This window comes from Tiliqua scincoides, chromosome 5 (genome assembly GCF_035046505.1).
Source record: "Tiliqua scincoides isolate rTilSci1 chromosome 5, rTilSci1.hap2, whole genome shotgun sequence".
In the NCBI taxonomy this organism is placed as follows: Eukaryota; Metazoa; Chordata; class Lepidosauria; order Squamata; family Scincidae; genus Tiliqua; species Tiliqua scincoides.
This window is the reverse complement of record NC_089825.1, coordinates 71,309,598-71,333,954: the sequence shown is the minus strand read 5'-3', so window position 1 is coordinate 71,333,954 and position 24,357 is coordinate 71,309,598. Positions and strand designations below refer to the sequence as shown.

Below are 24,357 nucleotides of genomic sequence, written 5' to 3'. Positions count from 1 at the left end.
CTGCAGTAAGTTCTTGCGGGGGCGGAGGGGAGGCAGCAACGTGATCCCCAGGCTTGTGTCACTAAGGGGGCTGCTGGGACTGGGATGCAGTCATCAATCCCTGCAGCAGCCAGCCAGGGGTGCAGGGAGCCCTGCACGACCCTCCGCAGGGCTCCCCACAGCTTAAAAAGTGAAAGTGGAACTAATCTATGTAACCTTCTCCACATGTGGAGAGATCATGGAGATGGTTTAGCTAAATTCTTTCTCCATTATTTACTAACTTTTATAAATGCAGGGTGTGTTTTCTTAGCTAGGAAATAATTCATAATGCATTCACTTGCAATATGAAGTGATATAATTCAGGAAGGTTAGTACTGTATGAATTTGTTGAACATGTAACTCTGTTCTAACTGAAGTACTTTCCTGAAAGCAGGCAACTCTAGAGATATTTGCGGGTGCTGTTATGTTAAGGAAGTTGAATCCAAAACAATGCGTTTTGTTAGTATGGGAAGGGCTGAGTGGCTTCAGTATCAGTCTAACCAGGAATACGCTGTAGCTTTTTGCACTTGGAAAAGCTTTTTTCTTTTCTGACTGCTTTGATTCTTCAAGCATTTGGTATACCATGCAAGGTTGAACTGAGGATTGTGTATTGTAATATATTTGGACAGTTGAAACTGTGCCTTCCATATTAGCTTGTAAGTAATGCTTTTTCAGGGCCTGATCCAGCGCTTTGTATGCCAGCTTACTGCCAGTGCACATTGTTACAAACATGCTGTAAGGTACGTTTGTGAGCCTTACTGCACTGAAGTTAGCTCAGTGCGGGCCTATGCTGGTCCAGCTCCAGCTTTGGGCCCACATTCTGATGCCTGGCAGCTCACCCGAATCACCGAGTGGCGGAGAGATGAGTGGGTGTGTGGGGGGAGGTGGGGGAGAGGTGTTCTAGATTGGGGTAGTTGGGAAAGGATGGGGGAGGGAGCAGGGTGGGAGAAGGTGGGACTCAGCTGTGCCGGATCTGGAGCCCTACCAAGAGCCACCACAGAATCGAGTCGATCAATTGCAGGGCTAATTCCCTTCCCCCGAGGAGTTGCCATGGGCTGCCTGGCATGTGTTGGATTCTGCAGTAGCCATTTTGGCGCCACAACAGCCTTGTGCACCAGGCAGCTCAGGATTGAGCTGTAAATCAGCTAAGAGCTGTGTCAAAGGATTAATGAAAAAGTCCTCCTCTCCATCGTTTTTTTTAAAGCATTCCTTTTCAAAATGAATCCAAAGTGATATAGTCAATTCTCATTATCAGCTGGGGTTAGGTTCCTGGAAGCCCCAGAAAATACTAAATCAGCAAATATTGAATCATTGATCCTATGGGATCACTGGGGTTGGGGGAGGGATAGCTAACCTGGTCAGGAATACTGCCAGTGGAATGGTCCTTGATACCTTCAGAGCGACTGCAAATGTTTAAAAATGACCAGATAGCTTCAGGATGGGTGTGGAGAGCTTTAGAATGGTCATGGATTCAGCAAATATCTTTAGAATGGCTGCAGATAGCTTCAAAGTGGCTGCCTCAAATAGCTTCAGGCTGGGTGTGGAGAACGTTAGAATAGTCGCAAATGGCAGCAGATGGCATGAGGTGAGTTACACATTCCTGCAGATAAGCAAATCTATGGGACTGGAGTGTGTGGATAGCAAGAATTGACTGTAGTATAAAGGTAATACATATGTCACATACATTTGCACAATCCATACTGCTACAAATGCTAAGTATTATTTTACAGTATTTAGAGATATTGCCACATTTGTAATTCGTGGATCAGAATATGAATGTCAGTTGAGTCATAATACTCTCATAAACAACTTGATGATTTCCTGAGTCACATGTTAATCCAAGCCAGGGAAGAACTGTATCCGTCACACACCACTTATGTGACTTCTGCTAGCAAGAGACCTCCCCAGCCCCGCACCTGGGGCAAAGGTCTGCGATGGCACCCCCCTGTGGGCTTTCACCACTCCCCCTGTTCAAAAATCCCCCCTACTCACCTGAGGCTCACTGAGCCTTGTGTGACCCAGGACTGTGTCGGGGAAGCCTCTCTGAGGTTCCCCAACGCTATAAACTGCTTCCGGGAAACTGGAAGCACAGTTTCCGCCCCCATTGGGAGCCTCAGAGAGGCCTCCATGGGGTCCTACAACTCGCACCTGGGGCTTTTGTCCCATAGAAGTCTATGGCAGGTCTGCAACTGGCTTCTGCTCTGGTGGTAGTAGTAGTGGTGGTTGAGGCTGCAGCAACATGCAGGGAGTGTGGTGTCTCTTCCTCCTCTTCATTTCTTGAATGCTTTTATAACAAGGGTACAGGATCCTGATAAATATAACTTTCTCAGGATATCTCACAGATTCTGGGACAGGCACTTCCCTTCATAATTGAAGCAGTAGTTAGCATCTCCTGCCATGTAATGGGGGGAGGGGTTAGACTCCATTAGGTCCACAATGATGCCATCAGGAGTGCTGAAAGATCTCATTACTCTCATAAATGGACTCAGATAATTGAGCTATCTTCTGATGTTTTAGGAAAATTTGCTTATTGCGCTCTTATCCTTAAAGGCTGAAAAACAGCTCAGTTATTTCTGAATTGAGCATAGAGGGTTCTCCATTATTATCTCCTTTTTTGTTTTTGGCAAAGAGCATAAATTAATTTAATTTACTCCCTTTCCTCATTAGCTGGCTCCTAGGTATGCTGATGAAATTCTCCCAATTAATTTCAGGCACTTGTTAAAGTGTGCTGCCAGGGGCTTGTTAGTGACCTTGACAAGCCCCCAAATTCTTCTCTGCCCACAGTAAAATCTGAGTGAAAAATAGGCTTCCTTTGTTCTTATTTAATGTACAACAGACCACCATGCAAAATTTATTATAGATTTTGAATAATTCACACACTTTTCCTTTTAAAGAGAAGACTCTTATGTCATTGCTGTGAATAGCCTTAATATGCAGGATGCCTATGTACATTAAGATACAGTCCTGTGCTTTTGCTGCAATTGGCATTTGTTATGCTCATATCAAACTTTTTCTTCTCTTTTTGTTTTCTCCTCTCAGCAGAGGCAAAAAACACAGTATAATTCTGAGGACCCAGCTTTCAGTCAGAGTACACGCCTGCATTGGTAAGTGAATTTCCAAGTATTTAAATGAAAAAAATGTTTGAATAAGTAATTACAGTGAAAACTTTTGAAGAGCAAGAGTGTGTTGAGTATACTTATCCTACATTTTGTCATCCTGAGGTTACTACAGAGATCTGATCTGCCGTTCATAGGGTCCACACAGCCAGAAATCATCAGGTAGCAAGGGATTAGAAATACTTACCTGTTTTGTTTGTTGGGTTTTTCAAAGTTATACATTCAAAAACAAACACAATAAATGTTCACAGGGAAGTAGGAAAAGTTATGATCAGGCAGCAGCAAGTAAACTGTGAAGAAAATAATTAACCAAGCATATATGTTCAGAAAAAAATGTTGTTGTCCAATCCTTGTTAGTATAAGAAAAAAAAGTATAGCAAGATCTCTGGAAAGATTAGTTTCGTAGGAAATTTTTCAGCAAGTGCAACATGTCAAATTCTGTTAAAACATTTGTTCTTAGAAAGGAACTATTTATCCCTCCAGAGGACAGCTCTCTCTAGCCTAACCACCACTATAAGAAGCATTATAAAATCTTTTTGTAAAAGGTCACTGTTGGTATCACAAAATAGTAAGAGAAGGGATAACTTGGGATCAGGTAGCATAGCCATTCTAGCCATCATATACATATCAGCAAATCTGCCCAGAAATTTGCCGTTCTTCTAAACATAGGTGTTTGTTTCCGGTGAATAGGATAGGATTACAGTCTTACTGAACACTTACTTCTGAGTAAATTAAATAATTCAATTTTCAGACACCTCTGTTAGGTGTAAAAGTAGTAATTTTGGGTGGGGTAATCCCTCCAGCAACAAAAGAGACAAATCAGATATAGCTCAGTTTGTGTGTGCCAAGGTGCCACCATTCTCAGATGGACAGCCCAATCCTAAACTGCCCTGGCACCGCGAGGTCCAATGGTGCCAAAATGTCTGCTGCTGAATCCTGTAGGACCTGAACAGCTGGTGGAATCTCCTTAAAGTAAGGGAACATTGGTTTTCTTACCTGGGTAGAACTCTGCTGGCCGCAGTGGGTCTCCTCAGATTTGCACCTGCTATTTAGGCAGCTCAGCTAGAAGCAGGCATAGGATTCAGAGGCAGTTCTGCTACTGTTCCTTGCCCCCCTCCGAGGCCCAATCCATCCTCTGGCCCTCCTTTCCTCTGCCCAGTTCTGCCCCCTCCCCACCTTCCCTCCACCTTTCCCTTCCCCCAAAAAGTCTCTCCAGCGCTTGGTGGGGTTATTTATCTTCCTGAGCATCTTCCCAGCACTGAGGCCCAGCACCGACTAGTGCTGGCTTCTCCACCGGCACTGGGTGTCGGCCACCAGTGGAAAAGTGCCTTCGTTGTGACATCCAGCACTGGCAGTGGGGATGGAGTGCCAGTGATAAGCTGAATAGGATCGGGCTCTAAGAGTAGATACAAAATGAGACACCTGGAGAATGTGAAACTATTTCATCCTTCTTCACCCAGACTGTCTCTCATTTGAGCAGCTGATGTTACTTCATTGTTTTGAAATAGGCCCCCAGTCTAGAACAGTTTCTGGACTATCAAAGTAAGCTTGATTTTGAATCCTGCTGCATCATCATGCTCTGACATAGCCAGTATAATCTTGGGGATAATTTTAGTTAGGTCAGAAAAAAAAGGGCAATGTTATAAGCAAAGAAGCTTATTAATTGTTACAAGTTACACCTCTTTGCTGCTGTGCTGGATCTTTCTAGTTCAAATTTCTGTTTTTTGTTTTTTTTAATTTTTCCAAAAACAAATAACAAGCACACATAAACACAGTATTAGATGGTGCAGGACATCATACCTCACTATAACTAATAAATCATTACATATTTCCTAATCCAATTCCTCTTCTACGTTAGCCTCTTAATATCATTTATCTATCATATCATATCATATATATATAGTACATTCATCTAAATACCCTATCTTATACTTCTACAACATTATTTTCAACCAAGCATAAAATAATTTTCATTACTCAGTCTATACATGTTGATCCAAGCTCTCTAAAAATCTGTCCATTTCCACCACAGTCATTATTTATTAATTCATCTTTCATTGGGATCTTCATGACTTTCCAGTATCTAGCATTTAAAATCCTCACAACAATTAATATCATAATCTGATATCTAACATACTAAATTCTAACAACTTTTAATATCCTAATAATTACATATATCATTTATCTATAACATCCAAAATTAATATATCCTCATGACTAAATACATAAACATATACGTAAACATCTAAAACAATATCACCTAAAATTAATTCTCTCATTAAAATTATCCTCTAAAACAGGGGTGCTCAATACGTCGATCGCGATCGACTGGTCAATCGCCAGGCAAAATGAGTCGATCGCAGGCTTCTCTCCCATCCACGCATTACTGGGAGTGAGCCCCTTTGACTCTACTGGGGCTGACTCGTGAGTAGACCTGGAGAGGAGCCGCTGGCAGGCTTCTGTCCCGTCCATGCATTCCTGGGAGTGAGCCCCTGGCAGACTTGTGAGCCCAGGGAGAGAGTCCAGGGAGTGAGCCCCTGGCAGGCTCCTCCCTGGGAGAGGAGCCACTGGCAGGCTTCTCTCCCGTCCACGCATCCCTGGGATGGAGCCCCGTTGACTCTACTGGGGCTGACTTACCTTTCCCCTGTTCTTGCACTGGTATGTATGGAGATCTGCCCCCCCCCCCAATTTCCATCTGTTGGTTCTGTGTGCAGGGGGTTTTGCACTGGTCTTGCTGTGATGTCTATATAGAGATCTTCCCTCCCCCACACCTTTCCCCTGTTTTTGCACTAGTCTGTATAGAGATCTGCCCCCCCCCCAACTTCCATCTGTTGGTTCTGTTTGCAAGGGGTTTTGCACTGATCTTGCTGTGATGTCTTTATAGAGATCTTCCCTCCCCCACACCTTTCCCCTGATTTTGCACTGGTATGTATGGAGATCTGCCCCACCCCCAACTTCCATCTGTTGGTTTTGTGTGCAAGGGGTTTTGCACTGGTCTTGCTGTGATGTCTATATAGAGATCTTCCCTCCCCCACACCTTTCCCCTGTTTTTGCACTAGTCTGTATAGAGATCTGCCCCCCCCCCAACTTCCATCTGTTGGTTCTGTTTGCAAGGGGTTTTGCACTGATCTTGCTGTGATGTCTTTATAGAGATCTTCCCTCCCCCACACCTTTCCCCTGATTTTGCACTGGTATGTATGGAGATCTGCCCCACCCCCAACTTCCATCTGTTGGTTTTGTGTGCAAGGGGTTTTGCACTGGTCTTGCTGTGATGTCTATATAGAGATCTTCCCTCCCTCACACCTTTCCCCTGTTTTTGCACTGGTCTGTATAGAGATCTGCTCCCCCCCCCACTTGTATTGGAATCGAGGAAGATCTGGTGAGGAGGTAGATGTGGTGTCAGCAGTGGCCCCTTTAAGGGTAAGGCCTGGGCATCCAGCAGAGTGTGCTGCACAACTGCAGCCACTTGAAGGCAATAGGGCCCTCAGGGATATAAGAGCACCTGAGGCAGGAAGGGCTCCACTTATTTATGTGAGTCAGCCTTTTCCTACATGAAGATCATTAAGTTCCACCATGACTGATGAACATTTGGAAGTGTGCTTGAGGCTGGCTGTCAGCAGCTACTGCCCGGACTATGCATCCTTGGCTGATTCACTTCAGTGCAAGTCATCAAAGTAAACTCAAGTAATTACAAAAATGTTTATAGTTAATTATGTTGTGTTGTGCAATATTGGCTCATGCGGTTATGCAATAATAAAATAATAATAATAAAACTTTATTTTTATCCTGCCCTTCTCCCTAACGGGACCCAGGGCGGCTAACAACATATTAAAAAAAACAAATTTTAAAAACATTAATCCATAACAGATAAAAACATTTAAAAACACATTACAGGGCCATAAAAACAGTAGTCAGATAAAAGACAGCATAAAAGAGCAAGTCACCGAGGAATCAAGCCTGTAAAAAAAAACTAAAAGATGTAAAAAAATGTTAAAAAGGCCAGAAATCAGAAGGCTTGTTTAAACAACAGTGTTTTCAGGCCTCGCCGAAAACTCTCAAGAGAGGGAGCCATTCTCAAGTCAAGGGGAAGGGAGTTCCATAATGTTGGTGCCACTACCGAGAAGGCCCTATTTCTTGCAGCTGCCCCCTGGACCTCCTTGGGTGGCGGCACTTGCAAAAAGGCCTTCTCTGATGACCTGAGAGGGCGAGCCGGATTGTACGGGAGTAGGCGGTCTCTAAGATATCCTGGCCCAGAGCAGTATAGGGCTTTAAAGGTCAAAACCAGCACCTTGAATTGGGCCCGGAAACGAATTGGCAGCCAATGTAGCCCCCAGAGAAGCGGGCTGACAGAGTCAAACCGCCTAGCTCCAGTGACCACACGGGCCGCCGCATTCTGTACTAATTGTAGTTTCTGAACCGTCTTCAGGGGCAGCCCCACATAGAGCGCGTTACAGTAATCTAACCTTGATGTCACCGTGGCATGGATCACCGTGGCCAGGTCTGCACAATCCAAGTACGGTCGCAGCTGGCGCACCAGCCGAAGCTGAGCAAAGGCCCCCCTAGCCACAGCCGCCACCTGGGAATCCAGGAGCAGCTGCGAGTCCAGGAGGACCCCCAAGCTGCGAATCTGCTCCTTCAGAGGGAGTGCAACCCCATTCAGAGCAAGTCGATAATCCAGCACCTGCATCGAGGATTTCCGAACCAGGAGAGCCTCTGTCTTATCCGGATTTAATTTCAGCTTGTTAGCCCCCATATAAATGTTATATGTTATGATGGCGTGAACATTGTAAAAAAACTCTGGTAGATCTCCGGGCCTTGCTGGGTTTCAAAGTAGCTCTTGAGCCAAAAAAGTGTGAGCACCCCTGCTCTAAAAGCACAGTGTTTATCCTCTAAAAGCACAGTGTTTTACAGCCTTTGGAGGAACATTCCCATTTTACAAATGGGGAAATACTGTGAACACTGGTACTGTGATGTCATCGCCAGTTACTTTAGAATTGGAAGGCAGACACGATGCAGCAAACACCAGTAAGAGGCTCAAGATGGACAGGAGGGCTTTTTTAAGTGCATGGAAAGTGCACGCTGGAGCTCAACCCACTGAGCCAAGCCTCCGACTGCTTCTTGTCATTTAGCATTGCTGGTCTTGCTTGCCAGGCAGTGGGGATTTGGGGATCCTGCGCGTACTACCAGACACCATCTCAAGTACCACCGGTGATACGAGTACCACTGATTGAGAAACACTGAGTATGTTTTGGGCGATCCATGTGGTCATAACCAGCACCTTGGTCATTGCAGTTATGGAGAAATTGTTTTTGTAACAGGTGAAAACTCTGCAGTCTTTGAAAAATGTTTTCATTTGCATGAAAACATGCATTCTTTGAACATGCAAAGAAATGCATTCTTTGCAACAGTCAGAATGGAAAGGGAATAAATATAATTGAGTGTTAGTTTTAGCTCTGAGAAACATATAAAAGACTTCCTATAATTTGTTAATTCATTAACATGCATTTCTAAATGTATAGTTCTGTGTTGTGCAGCAGTGGAGTTTATTTTGAAGGCGTGCATTTCATTTATTATATTAAACTCACCTTTTCTAATCTCAATTTACAGAAACAATGGCTAGCTAACACATTGGTATACACAGTCCTATTTGGATGTCATACAGACACCAACACAATGACTGCTATATCCCAAACTCATTCAGGAAGTGTCACGCCAGTGCAGCTCTCCCTGTAATGCTGGTGCACCTCTTTCCATTAATTCTGTCAGTGTCCATGGAAACCCCAACACAACCTGTCATCCATGGATTGGTAGCCTGCCATCAGTCCAGCACTGGTGTGATGTCTTGTTGTTGGCAACCTTCAGTCTCGAAAGACTATGGTATCGCGCTCTGAAAGGTAGTTCTGGAACAGCGTCTAGTGTGGCTGAAGAAGCCGATTCAGGAGTGACAGTCCCTTCCACACCGGGAGCAAGTGCAGTGGCTGTCCCTGGCCTGTCTCCCTGGCTATGGGCCTTCCTTCTTTGCCTCAGTCTGTTGGCCAAGTGTCTCTTCAAACTAGGAAAGGCCATGCTGCAAAGCCTGCCTCCAAGCGGGCCGCTCAGAGGCCAGGGTTTCCCACCTGTTGAGGTCCACTCCTAAGGCCTTCAGATCCCTCTTGCAGATGTCCTTGTATCGCAGCTGTGGTCTACCTGTAGGGCGCTTTCCTTGCACGAGTTCACCATAGAGGAGATCCTTTGGGATCCGGCCATCATCCATTCTCACATGACCAAGCCAACGCAGGCGTCTCTGTTTCAGCAGTGCATACATGCTAGGGATTCCAGCTCGTTCCAGGACTGTGTTGTTTGGAACTTTGTCCTGCCAGGTGATGCCGAGGATGCATCGGAGGCAGCGCATGTGGAAAGCGTTCAGTTTCCTCTCCTGTTGTGAGCTAAGAGTCCATGACTCGTTGCAGTACAGAAGTGTACTCAGGACGCAAGCTCTGTAGACCTGGATCTTGGTATGTTCTGTCAGCTTCTTGTTGGACCAGACTCTCTTTGTGAGTCTGGAAAACGTGGTGTGATGTCTACAAAGCCAATTACTGCATCCACCTAGCTCTTACACTGGTGGCCAAAAAAGGCAGTGCCAGTGTGAACCAAGCAGGGCAGATGCTGGGTCAGTGAATAGCCATTGCTGGGGGGTTACCCCTTAGCTACTAGGAATGAGCAACCCAGCAGCAGGTACTGCCAACTATGGGGAGATGCCCCAGGACACTATACATGCACACCTAACACAAAGATGCCACAGTACCCTCGAGCCCTACAGGAGCTACAGTAGCATTAGCAGAAAAGGGGTAAAAGCAAAGACCTTGCTAGGAATTCCTGCACTCAGGGTTTAAATCCCCTTATCCAACTCACAAACACACACATCTAAGAAAAACTTTTTTTGTCCACAGCAGAAGAAGGACAGAAAGATATCTCCCTAGGAATAGGGCAGCCTTGTAAAACCAAGACAAAAGTTTCTCCATGGTAAGGGTGTGAGTCCCTGTAGGGGCTTTCACAAGGTGGGAAGGAACCCTGTTGCCAGGGAGGAACTTGGACAAGTCATAAGGAACATCTCAGTAGCATTGAGAAAGGTAGAGTACTCGTAGCTCACTGCACGCAAAAATATAGACTGGGAGCAAGGCAAGACCAATTTGATTCCAGCCAAGGGATGTGCCCTAACCAGCAAGGCACTCACCTTTTTACATTAGTGTTTCATGAGAAATACTCATGGCAAGAACAAAAGAAGAGAGGGAGGGAGGTCTAGAAACCCCACTAGCTACTCCACCCAGGTATAGCAGGAAGCATGTAAAGGGCATCTAATTTGATATTTTAAACCTTGCATCACTGCAAACAGGCATACCTGGCTGGAAGATAGTAGCCAGGATCTATCAGAGGGAGCACTACATGGGCCAAATGTTGAGCTGGCATATGATACAGGGTGCCTACTGCAGTGACCCACTCAGGTATTCTGTCTATCTCTCTCACACACAAGCACCCCATGTCCTTTGTTCCACTTGCTGTTTGGGCTGTCAGTATGCTGACAGTATTGGTGATGTTGGTAAAAGGACAGCATCTGAAAGGGAAATGCACATGTGGAGTTGTCAGCTGTCTACTCCCAAAAGGGCTGTTGTGCAACTTCACAGACAGGTGTCAGTGAAGTCTGGCTGCATCAGCTGGTTCACTCTCTGCTGTGGAGTTTGCAGAGCCACAGTGGCCTGAATGGAATGAACAGGTCAGCAACCTCATCTAGCAGCAGCTGGGCTTATATTGCAGGTAGCCAGGTTGTAGGCTTCCCTTGGTGTCTGCATAGTGTCTTTGTCTGATGGTCAGGTGCCTGTGGGGAGCAATGAGAAAGTAATGAAGAATTGTTCCCTGCATATTTGATGTTTGTGAGGGAATGTATTGCTGTCAGAGTATACGTGCAGTTGTTCCCTACTGGGGGTGAGAGCATGGTGGCTTGGAGCATTGCCTTTCCCTCTTGGGGGGGGGGCAGTTATACTCTGCGGAGGACCACTGCTCACACCCCTGCAGCAATGGTGCAGTTCTGGAAAACAAAAGGGATTCTCAAAACAAAAGAGTGTTTGGCCAGCAATGGTCAAAGTCCCTGGAATTCATCAAAAGGGAGCAGCCACTTCTTGTTCTTAGCTGTAGCAAAAGGAAAGGATGGTTAGGCAATGTGGGTTATAGCAAAGACACTTTGGAAATTCTGAATTTCTGAATTGGGGGGGGTGAGGGCAGAGACATGAGGCAGGGATGCAGCATCAATGTGTGGTGGCATGAGGTTCTTTCCCTCTGAGTGAGGGGTGCTTCCCCTGCCCTTGCTACCCTGTGAGGTAGAGATTGCAGTTTGGTGTTTGTATGTGGAGTCCTCCTAGGGCAGAATACCTGCAATAAGAATTCAAGTGTTAACAAGAAAACTCTTGCCATACATACTGTGAGAGACAAGAGGTTGATTTGTCTCTCACAACTGTACAGAAGGCTCCCTCTGTGTGCTGTGCTCGTTTTCATGGATGTTGTCAGCCTTATTAGGAAGTGTTGTACTAGTGTTACTAGGAGAGCTGTGCTGGTGTAGTGTTGCCTAGATGGGCTTCAGGTAGGATGGATGTCACGTCAGCATCTGTGTGATATTAGCACAACATCTGAATAGGACTGGGCAGTAAATATGTTGGGTTCAGATTAGTTTGCTGAAATGTTATAAAGTGGGCCTTATCTACAGGCTCAGCATTTGTGAATTTGAGCATCTGTGAATGCTGAGCCCGGAACTGAGGCCTCCTGGATGCAGCCGGAAGCCATTTCCGGTTTGTGTCAGCAACTTCTGAATGCATCTGGGAGGTATTCTGAGGCACAGGGAGTTGCGCACGGTCCTCTGGATGTCTCGTAGGCTTCTCTTGTGACACATTTTGTCATTGCACAATATGCAGTGGTATCTGAGAGCAGCAGCAGACCTAGCACTTTGCAAATGGGTCAAATGCCCCAGGTGTGAGTCTGCGCACCTCTAGGACTGTGCGGGAAGCCTCACTGAGGCTTCCAATGCGGTTGGAAACTGTTCTTCTGGAAGTATAGATCTTAATAATAATAATAATAATAAACTTTATTTATATCCCACCCTTCTCCCTAAAAGGGACCCAGGGTGGCTAACAACATATAAAAACACATTTAAAACATAAATTAAAACAAATAGCAGATAAAAACATTAAACTCTTAATTGCAGGGAAGCTGGTTCCGCGGTCAGTCCTAGAGTCACCCGAGGCTCCGTTTCGCTGCAGTGAGTGGGGGGGGGGGGCTGCTGGCGTCTCGCAGGGAGGAGCTGCATCACAGACTTTTGCCCCAGGCACAAGGCTGGGTCAGTCCGCCACTGTCTGAGAGAACATTCAGGCTGTGGCTGAGGAGATACTCAGAGAAAGCGAATAGCGTAGAGGCAGTAGCTTCTTTTTGCCTGTATTTGAGGCCAAAAGGGTGCAGAAACAGGGAAATCTGGGCATCCCAGGGGAAGGTGGCAGCCCCAGCCAACGGACAGAGATGGCCATTACAGGTTCTGGGAAATCAAGAGTCTGGCCCTTGGAGAAGGGCAAGAGTGCCCCTGGGACCTGAACTTTCCACATTCAGGAGGAGATAACTTTACACTATTTTAGGAGTGTGTTGGATCCTGGGTTATGCAAACTATTACCCTTCCCATGAGAACCCTGCCTAGCAATGTTTGCAGTACTTCTTACAGGGGCAGCTCCAGAGTGCTTGGTGATGGCACTGTAGTTCTGAGAATCTGCTTCCCAAGCTGCTACATTTAATACCCTTTAAAAATTTGTTTAAATTCTTCTTTTTAATTTTGCCAGGCGTTTGTGATGGCCTTTGTTTGAAGGCTCTTGTACACCCTTAAGAACATATGAACATAAGAACATCCCTGCTGGATCAGGCCATAATCCACTCTATCCTTCCCATGCATAATTTTGTATGTCTCAATCATGTCCCCCCTCAGGCGCCTCTAGGCTGAAGAGGCCCAAATGCCATAGCCTTTCCTCATAAGGAAGGTACCCCAGCCCAGAAATCATCTTAGTCGCTCTCTTTTGCACCTTTTCCATTTCCACTATGTCCTTTTTGAGATGTGGTGACCAGAACTGGACACAATACTCCAGGTTTGGCCTTACCATAGATTTGTACAACGGCATTATAATATTAGCAGTTTTGTTCTCAATACCTTTTCTAATGATCCCAAGCGTAGAATTGGCCTTCTTCATTGCCACCACACATTGGGTCGACACTTTCAATCCAGATCCTTCTGGAGCTCCGCACAATCACTTCTGGTCTTCACCACTTGAAAAAGTTTGGTGTCATCTGCAAACTTAGCCACCTCACTGCTCAACCCCGTCTCCAGGTCATTTATGAAGAGGTTGAAGAGCACCGGTCCCAGGACAGATCCTTAGGGTACACTGCTTTTCACCTCTCTCCTTTGTGAAAATTGCTCATTGACACCCACTCTCTGTTTCCTTGTCTTCAACCAGTTCTCAATCCAGGAGAGGACCTGCCCTCTGATTCCCTGACTGTGGAGCTTTTTCAGTAGCCTTTGGTGAGGGATAGTGTCAAACACCTTCTGAAAGTCCAGATATATAATGTCCACGGGTTCTCCCACATCCTCATGCCTGTTGACCTTTTCAAAGAATTCTATAAGGTTTGTAAGGCAAGGCTTACCCTTACAGAAGCCATGCTGATTATCTCTCAGCAAGGCTTGTTCGCCTATGTGTTTTGAGATTCTATCTTTGACGAGGCATTTCACCATCTTACCTGGTATAGATTTTAGGCTGACCGGCCTATAGTTTGCTGGGTCCCCCCCTTCCTTTTTAAAAAATCGGTGTGACATTTGCTATCCTCCAATCCTCTGGTACCCTGTCCATTTTGAGGGACAAGTTGCATATTTTAGTCAAGAGATCAGCAACTTCATTCCTCATTTCCTTAATAACTCTTGGGTGGATGCCATCAGGGCCCGGTGACTTATTGATCTTTAATTTATCAGTTAGTTCTGAAACATCTTCTCTTTTAATCTCTATCTAACTAAATTCCTTGGTCAGGAGGGGCCGTTCAGGCAGCAGTATCTGCCCGAGGTCTTCTGCCGTGAAAACAGATGCAAAGAACTAATTTAATTTTTCTGCCATCTCTAAGTCTCCTTTTATCTCCCCTTTTCCTTCATCACCAGGTGTGCCGGAGTTCCCCTTGCCTGCTGCTGCTGCTGCTGCTGCTGCTGCTGGTCCTTGCACCCCCAACCCACCCCTCTCCCTCCCTCTGCAAAGCTGACCCTGCTGCCCCCGCTGCAGCACGGACTCCTCCCACCTGGCAGGCTTGCCCCCTCCTCCCTCTCCTAAGCATGGAGCCAGGTCCCCTATGTGCTTGCATTTTGCCAGCCAAGCAATCATGGAGACCCCCTCAATTGTTGTGCCATGACAAGCAAGTGTTCCCTTCCAATGTAGCTACCCCACTGTTTGGCTCCTTTTAAGCAGCTGGGAGGAGAATAGTAGGGCATCCCTATCTTCCTTCTTCAGCTGTGAGGGGGATGCACCACGCCCCCCCCCCACACTTCTCTGATGCACGCCATTAAGTCAAACAGATATGATACATGTCTCCAAGTGCCTTGGCTGTTTCTTCTGCACTGAGCATATGTCTGAGAAACTACAGAAAGGGAGTTGAACTAGATGACCTTTTAGGCCATTCCATGCTTTTGGTGATCTGCAGGGTTGTATGTCAAATGGGCTGAAAGTAAGCACTGAGCATATGTCTGAGAAGCTACAAACAAGGGGTTGGACTAGATGACCTCTTATGTCCCTTCCAGTTCCATGATTTTGGTGATCTTTCGGGTTGTATGTGAAATTGACTGAAAGTAAAGTCAGAGTCTGTGGTAGAGAAGCATTTGAAATCTTTAGGGTAATTGTGAAATGGGGTGCATTACTGATGATGGTGATCGTTGTCCTGGCAGCTGGTTTTGAAGCCCACAGGGCTCACTCCTTGCTTGTATCTCTGGTTCAATTTTCAGAGAACTACAGCTCTTCCATGATTTTTCACCATGGCTGAACCTTCCACTTCTTTCTCTCTTTCCCCCAGTTCCTTTCCCTTCACACTACTGCCACATCTCCAGTTTTCCAATCCCAAGTCTCCCTGGGTATAAAGCAGCTTCATAGGTATTTAATTCAAAAAATTTTCTGCTGTACTTTTGTCAGGGAAAGATGTAAAACAAATACTGTATTTCCTTTCTTGTGTAAAATGACATACGAAAGAAAGCACACCCAAACCAGCCAAAGCTGGTTGTTTTCTGCTGTAGTTTGTCAGCAGGGCAAATGTACAGAAAAGGGAATCAAAATATCTGAATGGGAAATCTGTGCGTGATGGGCTGTTGTCTTACCAGTAATTTTGCTTTACTATTGCCAGCTAACAGTTCTGGCATATGTTTAAAACTTCCTACTTCTTGGTGGTGGTTTTACAGATGTTTTATTTTTATTCTTTTTGCTTGATAGCAATGGTAGTGGGGGGGGGAGAATTGGAAGAAGCTTTTGAGCTGGAATATTTTCTCTTGTAATTTACAGTTTGAGTTCCTAGGTAAGAACAGTGATGTCACTTCTGGCTGTGCCACCATGGTGATGTCACATCCTCTTTGATGATGTCACTTCCGGCCATGACATCACTTCTAGGTTGATGAAATCACTTCCGGTGGGTCCCAGACTGAAAAGGGCGAGAACCACTGATCTAATATGTATTCAACACATATTTGGGAAGGAAAACATGGTTGTTATTTTCATCTTTATGGTCAGTGGTGCCCCGCCAGGGAGAAGGGAGGAATCAGGGCCAAGTGAGGCCGGCTGACTGGCACCTGAGCTGTCGAGAGCAGCTGAGTGAGATGTCTGCAGTGAAATCTCTTCTGGGGATAAAAAGGGAAGTGGTAGCAGCCAATGACAGGGAAGCTGGTTTACCCACGGTGGGTGAAGGGTTCCTGTGGGCATATACCGGGGGTGTGTGTCTAGCTTCTGCCACCTTCTTGTCATCCCCTCCTGGGGGCCATGGGGGGGACAACCCCATGGGGTTTGCGAGAGGCCTGGCTGTCCAACTGGGGAGGCAAGGCTGAACAGGGTGGAGTCATGACATGGCCCTTTTAAAAGCTAATCCATAGTCATCAGTTTAATTTCTCCAGAGTACATGAGGTTACAGCCTGCAGAACAATTACATGTGCTTGCAGACTTATAGAATTGTTTCAGCTGAATTTCCTTTTGAGTGTTACTATCTTGTCTGAAAAGACAGGATGATGCTGATCAGAATGTTTAAATATGGCTTCTTAACAAAATGTTATCCAAACAGTTTACCTAGCAAGAGAAATAAAATTATGTTGAAGTTTTGGTATACAGAAGGAAACCTTCAAATTTATATTAATAGTAGGTAAAAAAATAAAAATAATATTGGGGTAATTCCTTAATAGCTTGGCCCCAAATCTCAGTAACTGGGTAGAGCAGAAGGACATAGAGAGATATTTGTTCCATCATAACTTGATGTTGATTGAATCCTCTCAGTTTTGAGAGTGGAAGACTTCTTGATTCAACTGGACATGGGAGGAGATCAGCCATATGAACACAGCCCTGGGCCTTGGCTTACCTCAGTCCACCTCTGACAGGCTAGCTTATTCCGCGGACTTCATGCTGCTCTAAGCAGATGAAACTGAGAACGATCCCAGTAAGATGACAGCCAGCTGTCATTGCTTTTCTATATCCAACTTGCCAGTAACTGAAGTAACTTGAAGTAGCTGAATCTGTTTGCTTGTAACTATTTCACATACACAAGAGGGAACCTTTTAATCTTTTCGCTATGATTCCAAAGTACTTAGGGCCCAATCCTATGCAGTGTGCGCCGGCTCACTGCCAGTGTGCACTGTTGCAGATGTGCCATATGGCATGTTTGCGGCCCACAGCAGTGGTGGAGTGCCGGGCAGCGGAGAGGTAGGTGGGGGTGTGGGAGGAGGTGGGGAGGAGGCTTTCTGGGGTGGGGGGAGATGTAGGGAGGGCAGAGAGAGGGCGGGGAGGAGGTGTGCTGGGGGAAGGGAATGGGGCGGGAGGGAGGTGAGACCGGTGGAGCTTTGCTCCACTGAATCCTGAGCCTCCGTGTCTGGCCTCCCGCCCAACATGGAGACTCTTAATTCTACGCTGACCCTTGGGTCACCATAGAATCGAGTAGCCCCATTGTGGGACTACTTGCCTTACCCAGGGGAAGGAGGCGAAAGTCCCCTTCTCCCGAGGAGGCAGTGGTGGCTGCTTAGGGCATGCTGGATACAGTGGCAGTCATTTTTGGTGCCTCTGCAGCCCCGCACACCAGGCAACTCAGGATTGGGCTGTTAGTACTGTTCATTAAGGATATTCTAAGAAGAGATAGGAAATTGAAAGCATATTAAAACCAACCGGCAATTTGAAGTTTGCAGGTGTAGGTGCTAGTATGCAATTTCTAATGATACTGCTGAAGGTAAGCAACACTTTAAATCTCTTGATCCAAGGTTATGCTAGATTTGCGGGTGTAGGGGGGGAGGAAGCTTTTAAAATCCTAGTGGTGATCAAAAACAGAGGGTTTTGGATAGCATCATTATTTAATTTTTTTCAAGACATCTTGCCCTAGATTATAATATATAGATCAGCATCTCACTCTCAGTAATCAACCCATAGAATACAGAATAAGGCCACTTTCATACTTTATCTGAGCAGAATGAGTGCCATTCTTGAGTGTAGTAGTGTAGTAGTAGTGTAATAGACCCATGAGTGTAGTAGACCCATCCTACATTGCTTATGGTAATATATGGAAGTTTCATGAGATGGCAGATTTTATGGGTCTAGTGAGGCCTAAAAGCACCTGACACTACTGTTGAATGTAAGGGGCACGGAACTGGTCAGTGCCTGAACGGGGTGAGGGCTTTGAACCTTATGTAATGCTACTCTTCACTTTCTAAAAGAAAGAATCTAGTATATAAGCAAGTAAATAAACCTGTCATGTCAGTGCCTCCAGGCCCATTTGATGTATAAGTTTTGTCATGTTCTTGCATAGTTTTACCATTTCATGTATTTCTGGAATGGTTTTGAATGCAGGCATGGTAAAATGGCACATGCAGCACTTAGCCAGTATTTCAATGTCTGGTAGAACAGGGTCAGGGAACTAGTATTAGGGTCTGAAAAGCCAGTAAATTCCATTTTAACAGTAGTTCTTTCATTTCTTATTTGATAGCTGCCTTGAGCACCTCTCATTTGGGAAAGGATTGGGCAGGATAATACATTTTAAAATATATAATAAAAATTAATTGATCTTGTTCAAGTATTCTTTAATAGTGGTACTATATGAGACAATCCAGAATATTGCAATATGCATATTGAAATATCCTGTGGATTTATAAAGAATAAAAGTAGGTGTGGTGAGAACATATGCATCTCTTTCTAGTAGCTCCTATTCTTGAGCTTTTTTGGAATAGGGTATTATAAGATTCCGCTATCCTTATTTTATATCTATCCCACCTTCTTCTCTTTAAGGATTTGAGAAAGCTTATAACATGATACAAGACAATACCAAGATAAAAATCAACAGGAACAATTAAAACAACCACAGGGCATAGGAGAACGGAACAGATTATAAAAATTCAGAAAATGCCTGTAAGAGGAGCAGTTCTTTAACTTGCAAAAATAGAAGTAAAAATTAAAATTAAAATAAAAAAATTGGCAGGAAGGGAGATGGTCACATACAAGAAGGCATACACATGGTGGCCACTTCTGAGTACGCCTTCTGGTATATTGTCACCAATCAAGTTTCAAAATGCAGCAAAGGCATCCTCCCTCCCAGATCTTAACAGATCAGTAGATTGCTAATGGAAGAAAGTGGTCCTTCAGGTTTCTTGGTCCTAAGTCTAGGGCTTTAAAGGTAATCACCAGCACCCTGGCCTGCAGTGGTATACACTGCAACTGATGCAACATGATCATATTATCTGATTGTATGGCCATATAGGTAAAATATCAGATTTTGCTTTGTTTGTGCTTAAACAAAGCACAAAATCATCTTAAACCAGTACAGCAGAATCCAGGAACATCCTGAAGGATACTGGATTCTGCTGTCCTGGTTTAAGATGATTTGACCAAATTTTGCATCTCTAAATTTAGGTTTTGTTTTGCAGTTTATTTATTCCAACAGCATGGTTTCAATTATACATTCTAAGCATTAATCAGTGGTGATTTGGAGACAATATCTCATATAAGTGTAACTTTCTCAGACAAGAGTGAAATAAACCATGATGAGATTCTGAAATGAATTTCTTAACTTGTACTGGTTTATAATAGGTTTAGTGATGAAGCAGTCTGTAGAAAGAAAGCTAATAAAAGAACAGAGGAAAGTGAGCTGTCCAATTTAACTTTGCACGTGGCTGTATGGTTCTCCCCCTTGTCTTACAGCAAATGTGTTAGAGATGGAAAGAAGACAGGGAACAGCTGCTCACTGCAGTAAGTTTCCATCTCACACCAGGGAAGCCCAGAAATAGCTGGAGAAGCTTAGAGAGCAGCAGTTTTAAATTCTGCTGTTTGCTTTGCAGCAAGTATGCTCATGGAACTAGTGAAGGGATGGCATGACAGTGGCAGTTATAGCTAGGAATGGAGATGAGTGAAGATTACACACAGAGGAAATCTTAGAACCAATGCCAAATGTCTTATAATCAGCATGAACCCTGTTCATTACTGCAAAATGACTTGTCATATGTCCATGCATCCAACATCATCATTTTTTTGTCCCCTTTATAGTCAAATAGCACTAATGCAAATGAAGTGTTCTGGGTTTATACACAAGGCAACAGAATAACCCTGTTTATAGACTGAGAAGTGCAGGGCCTTAACTCTACAAGACTACTCTTTAATTTAAGGGAAGCCTCTTCTTTGTCAAGCAAGGTTAGTTAGATAAGGTAATATACATGCACTGTTTTCTAATAATACATGCCATGATGTGGACAAGAAAAAAAAGAATGACGTGGAAAACTTTTCATTTTTAAGCATGCATTGTTTCAACAAATTAGTTAGTAACATAATGAATGCAGACAATACCAGTAAAATAAAATGAGGCAGTTAAAAAATAAATGATTCCAGCAAAGTAGATCTGTGCAGTTTCAGGTGAGAGCCAATTTTATGTCATTATGACTACTCATCAGTGTTGTGCTGCATTTTGGAGGACCTTGGAAAACCAATCAATGTTTTCGCTGATGTTTTTTCTGCACTTTGATGCATCTTGATCTGATAATTTTCTTTGGGGTTTTTTTTGACCAATTTTATGTCATGCTCAGGTAGGGTACCAGCATTGTACTGTAATCTGGAGGTGAGGCAATTGACTTCTCATCTGTATGTGATCAGGTAAATGTGCTCAGATGTAGTTCTCCCCTCTGCCTGAAGCCACTCTCTGTAAATGCCTTTGTCGGTGTGCTGGACTTCTGAGAAGCTTAGAAAACAAAACAAGGCTCAGTGAAGGCTTTCTGTAATTTTATTTTTTCTGTATTATACTGCACCTTGATCTGATTGCTTTCAGTGGCTTTTCTGAACATTTTATGCCATTCTAGTATGCAAAGGGGGGGATACTGTGATTTTTTTTTGAAAAGTCTGCTTGTCTGTGTGGTGCTGCACTTTTGCGAAGCTTGGAAAACCAATGAATATATATGTTTGGTAACGGTCTAAAGTGATACAGAGTTCAGAGTTGAAATGCTTATTGTGCTTTATTGCTTTGTTTTTACAATTTTGAAAAAGAATTTGGATAAAAACACATACCACCACAATTTGCTATTTTAATTAAGAAATTTTGGGGAAAAAATAACTTTAAAACACCCTTAATAATAGTCTTCAGTTCTACTTTAACCTTTAATTTCTACTTGTAAGAGTATTTTTTTTAAGGTAGCAACAGTAAGTAACAGTAACATTTCACTGTGAAAAGTTCAGTTTCCATTTCCTTGCAAGAACAGACTACTTTACAGGTGAGAAGGGCCATTTTGCACATCACAAAATTTATTAAGACTCACTCATAAGCTTTATCAGTGAGGTAAATAAGTGTTGGAAAAATGCATCTCATACAGGTACATTAATGGGAGAGTCAAAATTGGTTGGAGAGCCGGCTTGCAAGTACACATTTGGTGCCAATACAGGTCGGTGTCATGTAATTTGTGGAAAGGTTCTAAGTTGAGACTGGTATCTGGCTACTATTGCTATTATTATTTTGTCAGTTCCCTTCTATCAACTATTCAAGGTGATGAAAATCGATAAATATTAAAATAACAAAAATACAAATACTGCAGGGACTTCCAGGTCAGACGAAAGACTGAAACTGAGTTAACATGTGATCTATAGCATGCCAATTACTAGAGAAAATTGGAAAATGTGACATTTTAATTTGGGGTATGAAGATTACCTCATACCAGCTAACAATTTTCTTCTGCAAATCAGACTAGGGTGCTTGCAATTTTTTTTTTTTTAATATTTCAGAAAATTTTCTCAGTCCACCAAAAATTGGCTCACAACCCACTGGTGGGTCCCAGCTCACAGTTTAGGAAACACTGGAATAGATGGTAGATTCCTTTTATAGTTACATTCTGTTGGAAGGACAGAAGTAATCTGAATCCTAATTTCTTGCACTTGGTTACTTATGATTTCAGTTGTGTTATTTTTTTGTCAAAACATGGATATGTTGTTATAAATCCTAATTATCACCAGGATAGGCATAACGCCTCTCCCCAGTGCCTGGGACAGTGATGTCACAATGTCACGCAACGTAGTGATGTCAATACCTCGGCTTCTCTCTGGGGCAGGGGTTCGTGCGCCTCCTTCCAGCTTTGCAAAAGGTTCTGAGCCTTCGCTGATACCTGTAGGAGGCACTGCAAAACCTGCAGCGCCCTGAGATGACTGAGTGGCGCCTGGAGGCACTCATGTGCCCCATGGCATAGTGCCTGGGGCACGTGCTCCGCCCTAGATACACCTCTGATTACAAGATTTAAAAGTAAGAATAGCAATCATAAGGTCACAATCTTCCAGTAAGTTCTCCTGTTCAAATCATATTGAGGTGAATGGAGTATTACCCTGGCCATACTTGTTTCCGATTTGTTTCAATGAAGTTCGTGAAAGAGAAGTTCCTAGTCCCCTTTACTTCTCCTGCTTTGTCAGCTTGCATTTACAAAAGAAAATGAACTATGTATATGTAAGAATCGCAATAAATGACTGGAGAACACTGAAGAAGAGTGTAAAATCCATCTGCCCACAAACTAAAATAGAAACTTTAATAAAGAAAATGTCAGAACGTCTGCTATCACCCTATTCCCCACTCTCTTCCAAACTTGGTAGTTAATTGTAACTTTGTTGATTTGGAAAGTGGGGAAGGAGACAGATTCCAGATAATACGATTTTAAGTTTGGCAGAGGCAATTTTCCAGAAAGCTCTAGAGAGCTGCAGTCTTTGGGGCTGCATTTGAAGGCTGTTATTCATGCCTCAGAGAGAAAGTGACCTATCAACAAGAAAGGTCAACTGCCATAGCAGACCAGAAAAAGTCTATGTATAATTACACACACACACACAACCCAGAGTATAGCTCACTTCCTCTCTAAAGAGAAAATTTGTTTCTGCCATTGATGGTGAGCACTTTAGTACTTCTCTGCAGTAACCTGTGGATGAGCCAAAGGCGAAGACAGCTGCAGAAAATATGCCAGAAGAATGACAGAAACCAGCTGTAAGAAAAGAGATGTGTAAAAATAATCTAAGTATGTAAACTTAAGGGAATGCATGATAATTAACTCTTCTTTCTTCAATAGCTTCTCCTACCTTAGTATTTCTGTATGTCTGTTTTATTTGCACAGAAAGATGCTAATGCTTATGTTTACATTGGAAACGGTTATATTGTTAACACTAGAGCTATAAACCTATATCTGCTTTTGTGGGAGTAAGCCCCATTAAACACAATGAAGCTTACTTCTGAGTATAAATGCATAGGATTGTGACGTACATCATCATCACTATATGCAAATCTCCATTGTCGAATACATATATAAAACCAGTCCCTAGCTATTTTCCCTTGATCATGTGGACTTCTAGCAGAGTCTCCAGGCAGACTTTGTATCCCTGCATATCAAGAAAAAGACAATATGCATTCATATAAAACAAAGTGCCCTGATATGGCCCTGCATAGGTCTTCTGCTTCATTCTTATCCTGTAACTATGATTAACTGACCATATAGACTGCCCTGCTGCTATACAACTTGCTACATTATTTAATTTTATAGTTATAGTTGTGCCCCCATATCTGCAGGGATTCAGTTCTGGAAACCCCCCCCCCCCAAGATACAAGGGGATGCCTCCAATCCTCCAGAGGTGAGGGGAGCTGGTCTCCCCTTGCCTCTGGTTTTCTGAGCCCGGCAGAGGCCATGCGCATCTGCCCATAGCCTCTACTGAGCTCAGAATGAAAAAATGCTACTTCTGGTTTCTTGTCAAAACAGGAAGTGATATTTTTAATGCCTTATAAGGAGGCCTGGGGAAGCCCCCTGGGAGCCCAGCTCCCCTTTCCTCCAGAGAGGGCATGCCGTGAATACTGGAACCATGGATACGGGATCTGCAAATGCAGGGGACCACCCGTATATAAATATCAGCCATTTTCCAAATAGTTAACAAATAAAAATTTAATTTGAGAAATTTAAATCTAATATAGGGAAGAGCTTATATATAATACCTCCAATTGTTTCTTATTTTCATGATTTACTGATTCCTGCTTTGAATTCATGTTCTAGTTCTCATCGTTTTGCAAACAAAAAAGCAGTTAAAGTATCTTCTTGGATGTGTTAAGGCCATTTTTTCCTATTTGAAAATAATGTCTTGACTAGATATGGTTAAATAAGTACAACTATCATCTAGTTGTAGTTTGGCATCTTCTAGGTTCCTAAAACTAGCAATCAACTAAACAAAATTCTGAATTACACTTAAATCTTATAGATTTAAATGGGACCATAATCTCATAACAGTAGTCTCTATATGCTGCATGTGTTGTCCATCCTTACATAATTTAAGATAATTTGCTACATAATTTGCTCTTTTTAATATAAATTTATGTTACTAAAAACCAGGCACAACCAAAAGGTTCGTTTGCATGATCATAGTATGCAGGAACTTCCACTGCATTCACAGCCTGTGAGCACTGATCTTATAACGAAGTGACC

General features: G+C 43.7%; 1 protein-coding gene across 4 annotated transcripts in view; it reads left to right on the top strand.

Annotated features, from left to right (window-relative positions):
- Positions 1-24,357, top strand: part of FHOD3 (formin homology 2 domain containing 3) — a 309,925-nt gene that overhangs the window by 54,237 nt on the left and 231,331 nt on the right. For 3 of the 4 annotated variants that reach the window (XM_066626844.1, XM_066626843.1, XM_066626841.1), the window contains exon 3: positions 3,058-3,122. In XM_066626844.1, coding sequence (XP_066482941.1) covers positions 3,058-3,122 — 65 coding nt within the window. The remainder of the gene's footprint in view (positions 1-3,057; positions 3,123-24,357) is intronic. The other variant, XM_066626842.1, reaches the window with a different exon arrangement.